The 12,888-nt window shown below is 42.6% G+C and overlaps 1 protein-coding gene across 1 annotated transcript in view; it reads left to right on the forward strand.

The window, feature by feature from the left end:
• The window catches only part of SAMHD1 (SAM and HD domain containing deoxynucleoside triphosphate triphosphohydrolase 1), a 30,270-nt gene extending 22,561 nt beyond the window's left edge, over window positions 1-7,709 (forward strand). Inside the window, exons 15-16 of the mRNA XM_072112224.1 lie at window positions 3,549-3,686; window positions 4,443-7,709. Coding sequence (XP_071968325.1) covers window positions 3,549-3,686; window positions 4,443-4,571 — 267 coding nt within the window. The 3' untranslated portion in view covers window positions 4,572-7,709. The remainder of the gene's footprint in view (window positions 1-3,548; window positions 3,687-4,442) is intronic.
• The last annotated feature ends 5,179 nt before the right edge of the window (window positions 7,710-12,888 follow it).

Raw genomic sequence — 12,888 nt, forward strand, 5'->3', positions numbered from 1 at the left:
CTTTCTAAAGTCTCCAATGATCTCCTCACTGCAAAATCCAAAGGTGACTATTCTCTCCTCATTCTCCTGGATCTATCGGCAGCGTTCGATACTGTGGACCACCAGCTCCTCCTTAGGATGCTTCACTCCATTGGCCTAAAGGACACTGCACTCTCTGGGTTTTCTTCCTATCTCTCTGACCGCACTTTCAGTGTCTCCTTTTCTGGATCTTTCTCTTCTCATCTTCCTCTCAGTGTCGGGGTTCCTCAGGGATCAGTCCTAGGTCCTCTTCTCTTCTCTCTCTATACTGCCCCCATTGGACAAACCATCAGCAGATTTGGTTTCCAGTATCATCTTTATGCTGATGACACCCAGCTGTATACCTCAGCACATAACATCACCCCTGCCTTAATCCAGAACACTAGTGACTGTCTCTCTGCTGTCTCTAACATCATGTCCTCTCTCTTCTTGAAACTTAATCTTTCTAAGACTGAACTTCTTGTCTTTCCACCATCTACTAACCAAACCACCCCTGACCTCTCCGTCTCGGTCTGTGGGATCACTATAGCACCGAGGCAGCAGGCCCGCTGTCTTGGGGTTGTGCTGGACTCTGACCTCTCCTTTTCACCATATATTCAATCTCTTGCTCGCTCTTGCCGTATGCATCTCAGAAACATCTCCAGAATCCGTCCGTTTCTGACATTTGAAACTTCTAAAATGCTAATTGTTGCACTTATTCACTCTCGACTAGACTACTGTAACTCCCTACTAATCGGTCTTCCACTTTCTAAACTCTCTCCTTTACAATCTATTCTTAATGCAGCAGCCAGGCTCGTCTTTCAGGCCAAACGCTACACGGATGCCTCCAGTTTGTGCCAATCACTGCACTGGCTACCTGTCTCCTTCCGTATTCACTTTAAAATAATAACCCTCATCCACAAAGCTCTGAATAATTCTGCACCTCCCTATCTCTCTTCTCTCATCTCAGTCTATCGCCCTTCCCGTGCTCTTCGATCTGCCAGTGACAATAGATTAATCTCTACCTTAATTCGAACCTCCCATGCACATATCCAGGACTTCTCCCGAGTTGCACCAATTCTCTGGAATGCCCTTCCCCAGACTCTGAGACTAATACCTACCCTCCAAAGCTTCAAATGTGCCCTTAAAACCCATCTCTTTAGGCAAGCCTATCACACTCGCTAACTGCATGAAATGTCAACTCTCCCTTTACTAATCCATCCTATGTCCTATCTCCCATCTGTTATCTGGCAAACAGCTGATATATACAAGCTCCAGGCTTCTCTGCAGTCTCTTTCACCTAGGACCCTGTAAATAAGATGGCGGCTGATGGCTGGTTCAAGCAGCAACATCGTTGTTTAGTAAATTATTTATTAAATTATTTTATATTGTTCCCTTATAAAGAATGGCTGGACCATTATACAACCTCTTGTGTCACCCCCTCATCCTCATAGTCTGTAAGCTCTTGTGTCACCCCCTCATCCTCATAGACTGTAAGCTCTTGTGTCACCCCCTCATCCTCATAGACTGTAAGCTCTTGTGTCACCTCCTCATCCTCATAGACTGTAAGCTCTTGTGTCACCCCCTCATCCTCATAGTCTGTAAGCTCTTGTGAGCAGGGCCCTCACTCCTATTGTTCCATATGACTGTTTGTTCTTTGTAATGTAATATAGTTGTATATGTCCCCTATGATTTGTAAAGCGCTCCGGAATTTGATGGCACTATATAAATAAAGATCATTGTTATTATAAAATACCCAAATTTGTAGCTGCCTAATAGTGCCGCAAATTCTGTGTGCACAAAGTTTGATCAGTTTCTACAAAGGTGGTTTGATACACACATATACATCCTATGTGCCCTTGTACATGCTTTGCGATGCCCACCTATCAGATCTTGGGGTGCCATGTAACCCTTTCATACCTTTACAAATCCTCAGTGAGGTCTTCCTTGTACTTTCTGTAGATGGTTCTTCTCACATTTTCCTCCCGTTGAGTTGATAGTTTCACCACAGTTTCTCGCACACCCGTAGATTATCAGAGAAGCATCGGAATTCTAGAATTTTCATTGCGTGTGAATGAAGAAGAGAACTTATCTGGAGAATGATACATAAGGAACAATTATTTGTTGAGTCACTGTATGTGCAGGGAAACTATCACATGTAAATGTTTTTTTTTAAATACCTGGAATCTGATGTCCTTGAATTGCTCCCAGATGACCCTTTGATGGCGGATTAGTTCCTTTTCCTTCATACAGTCCTTCTGCCTTACAATATACAATTACCGCCAATTTTTTTTTAACTGCCTGCATATTTGTAGCTCACAGAACCATAACCAAAAGTCTGAATTACTTGAGTTTGGGGGAGATTTATTTTTTTAAGTAGATTTCACATGAAAGAGGGAACTCTAGAAAGGACATTTCATCCCCTTCTTGTGGGTGGGCTAGTAGTATGGTGGGATTAAAACCTGGAGTCAAGCTGATTACAGGCAGTCCCCGGGTTACATACAAGATAGGGTCTGTAGGTTTGTTCTTAAGTTGAGTTTGTATGTATGTCGGAACTGTATATTATATAATTGTAATCCCAGCCAGAACTTTTTTGGTCTCTGTGACAATTTAATTTTAAAAATGTTGGGTTGTCATAAGAATCAATATTAACAATAAAGCTTCATTACAGACGCCTGTGATAACTGTTATAGCTGTTTATTGTAGCCTAGGACTAAAGTACAATAAATTACCAATATCCAGAGGTCCGTTTGTAACTATGGGTCGTATGTAAGTCGAGTGTTCTTAAGTAGGGGACCGCCTGTATTGGAAATTTCCGTTCCTAGGAAGAGTTATTTGCGATTATTGGCCACTGTAAATGTGAGGTATCTTATCTCTTGTACCACATAAGATAACTTTGTCAGCAATACATGGTTCCATACTGATGCTCCCATTACCCTTCCTGTAATGGTGACCGTGTTCCTGAGATTCCGGGTGGTAGAGGCAGACGGGTTCGGTGACCTTACTAGGACTCCCGGACTGCGCATAGTGAGTGTGGGGGTAGTTGGTACACATCGCTTGTGCAGGGATCCACAGGCCGCAAGTTTGCGGATCCCTGTCGTCTTTACCATCTGAAATCTTAGGAACATGGCCACCAAGTCCAGGCAATGAAACCATAGATCCATGAAGGCTTGTTGCATTTTATGGGCCCCAAACCTATTGAAAGGTTCCCTTTAACGCATGTAATTCCTGCTGTGAGAAATAAGCAGATGCTTTATACAAAGGTTTCCGCTAAAGCCTTAACTTTGCAAACTGAACATGCATATCTGTTATTCTGAGCCTAATCCTGTAGTGGATACTGCACTGGGATAAGGATAATGGGAAGATCTGCTGCTGTTCTTCCCAAAAATACTTGCAATTTATGCTGTGGCCTCTTAGAATTGTATTAGTCTGCGCCTTTACTAGAAGCATTTGTTACCTCTGTGCATAAAGCTTTACACGTCACATGAAAAAATCAAATGGTCATCCTTCTGAGAACGCTAATGGTGTGTGCATGTCCGAATCTCCATCAGGTGTCACAGCTTCTCCCGGAGAAGTTTGCAGAACAGGTTATCCGCGTCTACTGCAAGAAAACGGATGAGAAGAGCCTGGAAGCCGCTAAGAGATTCTTTGTGCAGTGGTGTATGAACAGGGATTTCTCCAAACCTCAGGTCTGTGGTGGTGGCTGTGGGACCTCCGGCTGTTACTGTTTTGGGGCCTTCCTTGAATTTCTGGATCAATCAGAATGGGGTTAGGGTCAACCCTCTGCTGTCTCTGGAAAGGAGCAAATTTACTTATCGTCAAAGCTTTTAGTTCTATCTTCCGAGGTTGACTTTTTGTATGCTAATAAAAGGTGAATTCGATCAAGTTCTGGGTATAATTTTGTTTCGACATGAGGCCTCTACACATTCATGTACAAAGTGGAAAGATATACTAAGCTTACTTATTCATATTCACAACTGATCGGCGTGGGTCTGACCCTCTGATCGCAAGAATGGGATCCTAAGCTGTCCGGAAAATCGGGGTCCTGTTCTTACTAATGGATGGAGCACAGGTCAGTCCTTGGCTATCTGTGGCACTCTTACATACAGGGAATGGCAGGGCCGGAGATAGGACTCCATCATTCAGTTAAATTGGACCCCCTATTCTCCTGACTGCTGGGGGTCCTGTCCTTGAGGTCATTGGGCGTACAGACCCCCAAAGATCAGCTTATTACAGATGACAAGTAAACATGGGACAACCCCTTTAATAGATTAGAATCCTGTTTGGGATTTGATAGAAATGAAAAATGGCGACACTAAAAGTTGATATAACATTATTGTTCCTGTAGCATAAGGCGGTACATGTAGCGTGATTGTGCAGTATATTTATTGCATCACTATTTTTATTTCGCATAGATAAATAAATGTGTTTTGGTTCTCTTTCAGGATGTGGATGTGGTAGCCCCCGATATGACTCCAATGAAGGCCAACTGGGTCGCAAAGGAAGACGAAAACAGCGACACAGAGAATAAAGTTCTCTTGCGCAAATCCAGGGTTAAACTGTTCAACAACTAAGTAGTTTTGTCGTATTTACCGTCCTGGCAGCGTCACTTCAAGACCCGGTTTTGCTTTTGAGTTTCAACACAATTACCCTTCAGTATTTCAAAAAGTTTACACCTATTTATGTACCCGGGTGACTTTAGTCAGTCCCCCTCACAACTGAGCAGAGCGCTCTACAGAGGATTGGGGATTCCCACAGACTGAACACATTGGACAGGCGTGCAAGGACTCCCTATCTATCGGCCAAACTGAATAACCAACGCTGTACAAACTGTAACAGAGCAGGTGCCGCAGACGGGGAGTCCTTGCATCATTATTCTGTATGATGCCAGGACACCTAACCTCTGCAGTGTGTTCGGTCCCGGAGTACAGACCTGCTACGGGTGCATTGGCACGTTCATGTGCAATGGTTTTACTCTTTGAGTAGCTTTGGACCTTTTATTACATATATAGCTTCTTTTTGTCAAAATCATGATACTCTCTTGTTTGCAAATCATGTCTGTCATTGGGTCCCGAAGTCATTAGAGGTTTCGCAGGACCGGAAAGTGGTGGCATATCCTTGCCATCCCTGTGTGTTGGCAGGGTTAGATTGCCATCTCCCCTGCCATCCTGGTAATGGTGCAGTTCCTTACTTTCTCAGGTTTCGATCCCAGAGATTTGCCACCACCTTCCGGGATGTGAAGACCCCTTCGTACTATGTAATTTATGTGAAGGAACCTACAGCCGCAGCATTGAATGATGCCATTACAGACGTGCGTGTGCACTTTTTATTTAACTTTTTATGTTCTTTTATCCTGCTGTTTGTCTGGACTGTTCTCGTCATTTAGAATTGGTAGACTGAATCATATTACTTACAGTTTTACATATTAGTTTCGTTTTATTTGTCTGTTTTTTTTGTTTTTTGTTTCTTTTTTTAAAGTTTGATGGGTTTTGTTTGGTAAAAAAAAATGTATCTTTATAATGAATGTTTAAAAAAAGCCTAAATCTATTACGTTCTTTTTATGTTTTTTGTTTGCTTTTTTGCAGTTTGTCCTGTGTGTTTTCCACAGTTCACGTCCTCACGTGTCCAACAACGGTCACTTCTCTTTAGATAACCACATTCAATGACTTTGTATAAGAAAGTTTGAAGATACGTCTGTTGTCCACACACGTCACATTTGTCGCAGCCACAATTTGCACTTCCCCCAACTTGTGTTAGAAAGTTATTTAATTTCCATTATGATAAACCAGGGACATTACTCATAGATCGAGGCACCGTGACTGTGGTAATCTTATTATATTTATTATACATGACCATTTAAAATTAAATTAATGAGCCTGAAGAGCTCTGGGGGGCCACACCAATACCCCTCTGTGCTGTAGCTTCAAAGGCTATTACACTCTCACCCTCCCTGATCAACCCCCTCCCTTGCTATAATATCACACAGTGGTAGGGGGGGAAGTGCTCCTGCACAATGTAACAGCCCGTGAAGCTACAGCACGGAGGGGCTTTGATAACACCAGAGCTCATTAGATGACTTTAGAAGGAGGAGGCCATGGACAACAAATATAAGAAGATACCACAGTCACAGCGCCTGGATCTATGAGTAATGTCCCTGCTCTATCAGGATGGATTTTGATTGTAGATTTCCTTTTTAAAAGGGGTTGTTCAAAAATGAGTCTGGGTGTTCAGGGTGATAACTAGTTGCCCATTCACTCCAATCTGTGTGAAGTCATGTGAAGGATCTACACAATCACTGGCCTCCATATTCAGGTGGCTGAGATACGGGAGGTTACTGGACCCACATGGAATTAAAACGGGTGAAAATGTATTTTCTTAAATCAATCCCATTGTCTACTCCTAGACAGGTTTACTATGTTCAGGACAACCCTGTAGTAGTTAACATAACTATTAACAAGATTGTACAGCATTGCACTAGGGTTTTTATATAGATATGATGAATGTAGGCTCGGTGTGTGGATTGCTATTAGATACAGTAATAACAACTGATGATGATGACTGTGATGGAGATGACCACTAGTCACTGTCTATCTTGGTAATTAAAGGGTTTGAGTGTAAAAAAACAGTCCCAAATTTTTAAACTGCCCCATTCCCCCTCCGTCCTCCAGTAGTCTGCCATCTGTGGAGCGTTGGAGGGTATTGGACTGTTATGTATCTCATGGCGTCTTATTCTGTATGAATGATAATGAATCTTTCTAGGGAGCGGTACGGTGGCGTATGTGTGCTGTACCGCACCCTTCCCGTACAGGGCCATGAGCCCATAGAAGTGTATGGGGGACGTATATGGGCCGTATATATGTCAGCCATATATACGTCCCCCATACATGCGTGTGAATGTAGCCTTGGGTTGCATTCACATGGGTGTTGGTGGACGTATATATACGTGGGTTATATGTCCCCCATAGGTCAGCAATGGGCGCGTGGAGCAGTACGGTGCCGCACATGTCCTATCTTTCCCCATAATATGGCGCCATGTTTCTTATGGAGACCACGCTGTGTGCCCACCATGCCGTACACGTTCCTTGTGAATGTAGCCTTAGGCCTTACTTCCCTCTGTGTACTTTCATATTGTTCATCTATGGATTGTCCGCAGCTTCGTCCTACAGAGCCAAATGATGCTCTGGTATAGTTTTTTTTGTTTATTTTCTTTACAAATGTTCACTCACTTCTGGAGTGGGTTTACAGATCATTTATATGTCCGGTGTATATATAGTTCTTTGCTTTAATATTTTGGGGGAGTGGGGTTCTTATGTGCCTTGTAATAGCAATCATGTTATTATCAAACTTAACCAAAAACTTGTGAATCTATGTGAACAGGCATATAGGCCGAGATTTATCATCAAGTTTCTGAGGTAAAATTGTTGCAGTTGCCCAAGGCAACCAATCAGAGCTCAGGTTTAATTGTATAAACTGCTGTGGGAAAATGAAAGCTGAGCTCTGATTGGTTGCCATGAGCAACCAGAAAAGTTCTGCTGTAAGAGACTTCTGATAAATCTCCCCATAAAGTTTATCTGTAATAATAGCAAACTGAGGTTTTGTTGGTTTTCTACAATGTTGGTTTTATTGCAGTTGTTTCTACTCTTTATTTTATAGCATTTTTATATACAAAAAAATGTTGATTGTAGGCAAAATAAAACCTCTGCTTTACCAAACCTTCCTATGATCTCGTTAATTTCTTTGGCTTCTGAGTAAATGGAAGAAAATGGTTTTGGAGTTTGCTCCATCCCTCCGTTCGGACCTCTTGATAGTCTCATTTTAGTGATAAAATAATAATTAAGTTTTACAGATCCATTAACGTATCAGTTGGTTTTAGATGGTTTTCCACTAATAGATATAGAAAAAAAAATGGCGCTACAGATCCCATTCAATTTTACACTCTAATAACTGAAGCCATTAAATGTCCTTTGCAAACAACTGACAGTCAGTCAAGACAGAGAGGGAGGGTGAAGTACGGGAGAGACTGAATTGCGCTGCCAAATGTGAAATATTGGTTTTCCTTCTACTTACACTTCGGCGCATCATGGTACAATTGCTGTACGCAGTACTACAATACTACTACAATATTGTGGCAGTTTTATAGCAGATCCCCCCCCCCCCCCTCTAACCTCTCCCTTCTGGCGCACCTATTGGATTGAGATTTGCCAATTTGCCATAGATTTGTAATAATAATACCGTAATCTTTGTATATCATCATATTCCATATCGCTTTACATATCATAGGGGATATATAAAAATAAAATAAGACATTACAAACTGTCATATAGAACAATAGGAGTGAGGACCCTGTTCACAAGAGCTTACAGTCTATGAGAATGAGAGGGTGACACAAGAGCTTACAGTCTATGATGATGAGAGGGTGACACAAGAGCTTACAGTCTATGAGGATGAGGGGGTGACACAAGAGCTTACAGTCTATGAGGATGAGGGGGTGACACGAGCTTACAGTCTATGAGGATGAGGGGGTGACACAAGAGCTTACAGTCTATGAGGATGAGGGGGTGACACAAGAGCTTACAGTCTATGAGGATGAGGGGGTGACACAAGAGCTTACAGTCTATGAGGATGAGGGGGTGACACAAGAGCTTACAGTCTATGAGGATGAGGGGGTGACACAAGAGCTTACAGTCTATGAGGATGGGGGGTGACACAAGAGCTTACAGTCTATGAGGATGAGGGGGTGACACAAGAGCTTACAGTCTATGAGGATGAGGGGGTGACACAAGAGCTTACAGTCTATGAGGATGAGGGGGTGACACAAGAGCTTACAGTCTATGAGGATGAGGGGGTGACACAAGAGCTTACAGTCTATGAGGATGAGGGGGTGACACAAAAGCTTACAGTCTATGAGGATGAGGGGGTGACACAAGAGCTTACATTCTATGAGGATGGGGGGTGACACCAGAGCTCACAGTCTATGAGGATGAGGGGGTGACACAAGAGCTTACAGTCTATGAGGATGAGGGGGTGACACAAAAGCTTACAGTCTATGAGGATGAGGGGGTGACACAAGAGCTTACAGTCTATGAGGATGAGGGGGTGACACAAAAGCTTACAGTCTATGAGGATGAGGGGGTGACACAAGCTTACAGTCTGAGGATGAGGGGGTGACACAAGATCTTACAGTCTATGAGGATGAGGGGGTGACACAAGAGCTTACAGTCTATGAGGATGAGGGGGTGACACAAGAGCTTACAGTCTATGAGGATGAGGGGGTGACACAAGAGCTTACAGTCTATGAGGATGAGGGGGTGACACAAGAGCTTACAGTCTATGAGGATGAGGGGGTGACACAAGAGCTTACAGTCTATGAGGATGAGGGGGTGACACAAGAGCTTACAGTCTATGAGGATGAGGGGGTGACACAAGAGCTTACAGTCTATGAGGATGAGGGGGTGACACAAGAGCTTACAGTCTATGAGGATGAGGGGGTGACACAAGAGCTTACATACTATGAGGATGGGGGGTGACACAAGAGCTTACAGTCTATGAGGATGAGGGGGTGACACAAGAGCTTACAGTCTATGAGGATGAGGGGGTGACACAAGAGCTTACAGTCTGAGGATGAGGGGGTGACACAAGAGCTTACAGTCTATGAGGATGAGGGGGTGACACAAGAGCTTACAGTCTATGAGGATGAGGGGGTGACACAAGAGCTTACAGTCTATGAGGATGAGGGGGTGACACAAGAGCTTACAGTCTATGAGGATGAGGGGGTGACACAAGAGCTTACAGTCTGAGGATGAGGGGGTGACACAAGAGGTATAAAACCTGTATCATGGTCTAGCCATTCTTAATAAATTCTTTAATAAAAATGCTGCTTGAACCAGCCATCAGCTGACCAGGAAGGGATCAGGACACGGGATGGATCCGCAAAGAGAGTTGGAGGTTCATGCAGTTAGTGGGTGTGATAGGCTTGCCCAAAGAGATGGGTTTTAAGAGCATGTTTGAAGCTGTTCATTATTAGTCTGATAATCTGGTCTAGCAGATCAGGGAGCTAACAGTCTCCATCCTCCGCTGCAACAGCTGGAAGGTGGGATCCGGTTTGGAACAAAGCTCCTTCCCAGGTCCCTGAACCGACTGTCAGTTTAACAATTAGTTTGGGGAAACTAGGAATGACCGGTTGGATGTTGTGCTAAAAATACAACGATGATCATGTTACTTTTCTTGCAAGTCCTTTTTGCACTCATTGTTGCATTTTTTTTTTTTTTTTAACATAAAGTCTATGGTAGAGGGAAAATCTGCAACATATCTGCATCAAATCCACACAATAATGTGGAGTTGATGCAGATTTTTACTTGAAAAACGAATGCGGAAAATCTGCTTAACGCCGCAGCACTTTTTCATTTTTGCGTTTTAATTTTTCACTCCCCACCTTCAAAAATCTATAACTTTTTTATTTTTCCATGTACACAGCTGTGTGACGGCTTATTTTCTGTGTAACAAATTACACTTCAAAATGGTTGCATTTAATATTCTGTGCCGTGTACTGGGAAGCGGGAAAAAAATTCCAAATGCAGTGAAATTGGTAAAAAAACGCATTTGTGCCGTATTCTTGTGGGCTTGGATTTTACGGATTTCACTGTGCGCCCCAAATGACATGTCTACTTTATTCTTTGGGTCTGTGCGATTATGGGGATACCAAATTTGTATAGGTTTTATAATGTTTTCATACATTTAAAAAAATTAAAACCTCTTGTACAAAATTTGTTTGGGGGATTTTGTCATCTTCTGGCGCTAATAACTTTTTTATACTTTGGTCTACGGAGCTGTGGGTGGTGTCGTTTTTTGCGGATTTTGATGACATTTACAATGTTATCATTTTTTCGGACTGTGCGACCTTTTGATCACTTTTTATAGAAATTTTTTTTTTAAATGGCAAAAAAATGCCATTTTTGACTTTGGGCGCAATTTTCCGTTATGGGGTTAAACGCAGTGAAAAACCGTTATCATATTTTGATAGATCGGGCATTTTCGGACACAGCGATACCTAATGTGTTTATGATTTTTACTGTTTATTTATATCAGTTCTGGGGAAAGGGGGGTGATTTGAGTTTTTAGGTATTTTTTATTATATATTTTTTTTTTAAACTTTTTTTATTTTTACTATTTTTCAGACTCCCTAGGGTACTTTAACCCTAGGTTATCTGTGAGTTCCTACCACATACTGCCATACTACAGTATGGCAGTATATGGGGATTTTACTCCTCATACATTACAATGTGCTGATGGCATATTGTAATGCATGGGTTAACCCGAAGTAGCCGCTCCCCGATGACGTCATGGGGAGCGATGATCCTCAGAAAGATGGCGACGCCCATGCCCCGCCATCATTTTGAAGCCGGCGATTAGCGGGAAAACACCCGCGATCGGTGCTGGCACGGGTGTTACCGGTAAGCCTTTGCTGCAATATGCAGCAAAGACTTACCCGCTATGGAGAGGGCTTAGCCCGTGAGCCCTCTTCATGCACCGCACCCGGCATGTGACGTAATACTACGTCGCATGTTGGTAAGGGGTTAAACACACAAAAACACAACACAAAAGGATAAATTCTCATAAACTGCGCGTATTGGATATAGATTTTTTTTTTGTTTTGAACCCGTTTTAAGGTGATTTTTAAGCAGTCCCATAAAAACCGCATGCGTTTTTGACTGTTTTTCCCAATTATCTTAATTAAGATAATTGTAAAAAGGACAAAAACAGTAAAAAAAAAAACAGACTAAAAACTGGTTCAAAACACCACATGTGCCACCACCCTAAGTGGGAATGAGCAGAGCATCAATTTCCCCCAAATAATAGTAGTTGTTGTTAACCTGAGTGTCTGGCACATGGGAATTACATCCAAAATGCCTAATCTAATCATGTATTTTTGTAACAAATTGATAATATAAATGAGTATATGGACTACAAGATTTACTGACATTCAAGATTTACATAAAAATAATGTCCTTACTCTCCTGGCATCTGTAACTGAGGCTGTTCTTGTCATCCATGAAGATGCCACATGATACACTTTCTGGAAAGGATCGGCAGTGAGCGGAGAACAGGAGTGTCCAGTATTGTAGCTGGTAACGCAGCGGACAAGTGTTTACATAAAGATTACGTAAAGTACATAAACCTCCAGATTACAGAACTGCAAAACTGAAGTGCGAGTAAGACATCCAGGACCTAAAGTTTATTTTTTCTTATTATTGAACATTACGGCCACAAACTAGAATGTGTGCTTTCCAAATTTTTCCAAAATGTAAAAGTCCAAAGTAGCATTTATCAATTTTTTTCTGGTGCAAAGTCTGTGCAAACACTTCAATAAATGTGGGCCAGTGTGCGTATCCGCTTTTAGAAATCACCAAATTATGAGTAGCAGTTTCGGACAGCGTGACCAAGCGCCCAGCAGTGAAAGTGATTCTGCGGACCCACCTACTGCCACATGGAAATAATTCTGGAACATTTTTAGGTTGCGTTTACACCATGCTTTTGCATTGGGCAACTGCGTATGTGTCTAGACCTAAACGCTGGAGTTTGGTCAATGGCAACAGGTGGTTCAGCGGCCTTAAGGTTCAGCGTTAGGTAAGACCTCTTATTAAAAGCAACCTTTACCTCCACCAGCTTTTCCTCATATTGTTGTCCTCTCATATTGTGCCCCCTCTCATCTCCCCCCTCATATTGTGGTCTCTCATCCTCTCTCATATTGTGACCCGTCTCATGTCCCCTCTTGTATAGTGGTCTCTCATCCGCTCTCATATTGTGACCCCTCTCATCTTCCCCCTCATATTGTGGTCTCTCATCTCCCCCCTCATATTGTGGTCTTTCATCCTCTCTCATATTGTGACCCCT

The sequence above is a fragment of the Engystomops pustulosus genome, chromosome 6 (assembly GCF_040894005.1).
Source record: "Engystomops pustulosus chromosome 6, aEngPut4.maternal, whole genome shotgun sequence".
Lineage (NCBI taxonomy): Eukaryota > Metazoa > Chordata > Amphibia > Anura > Leptodactylidae > Engystomops > Engystomops pustulosus.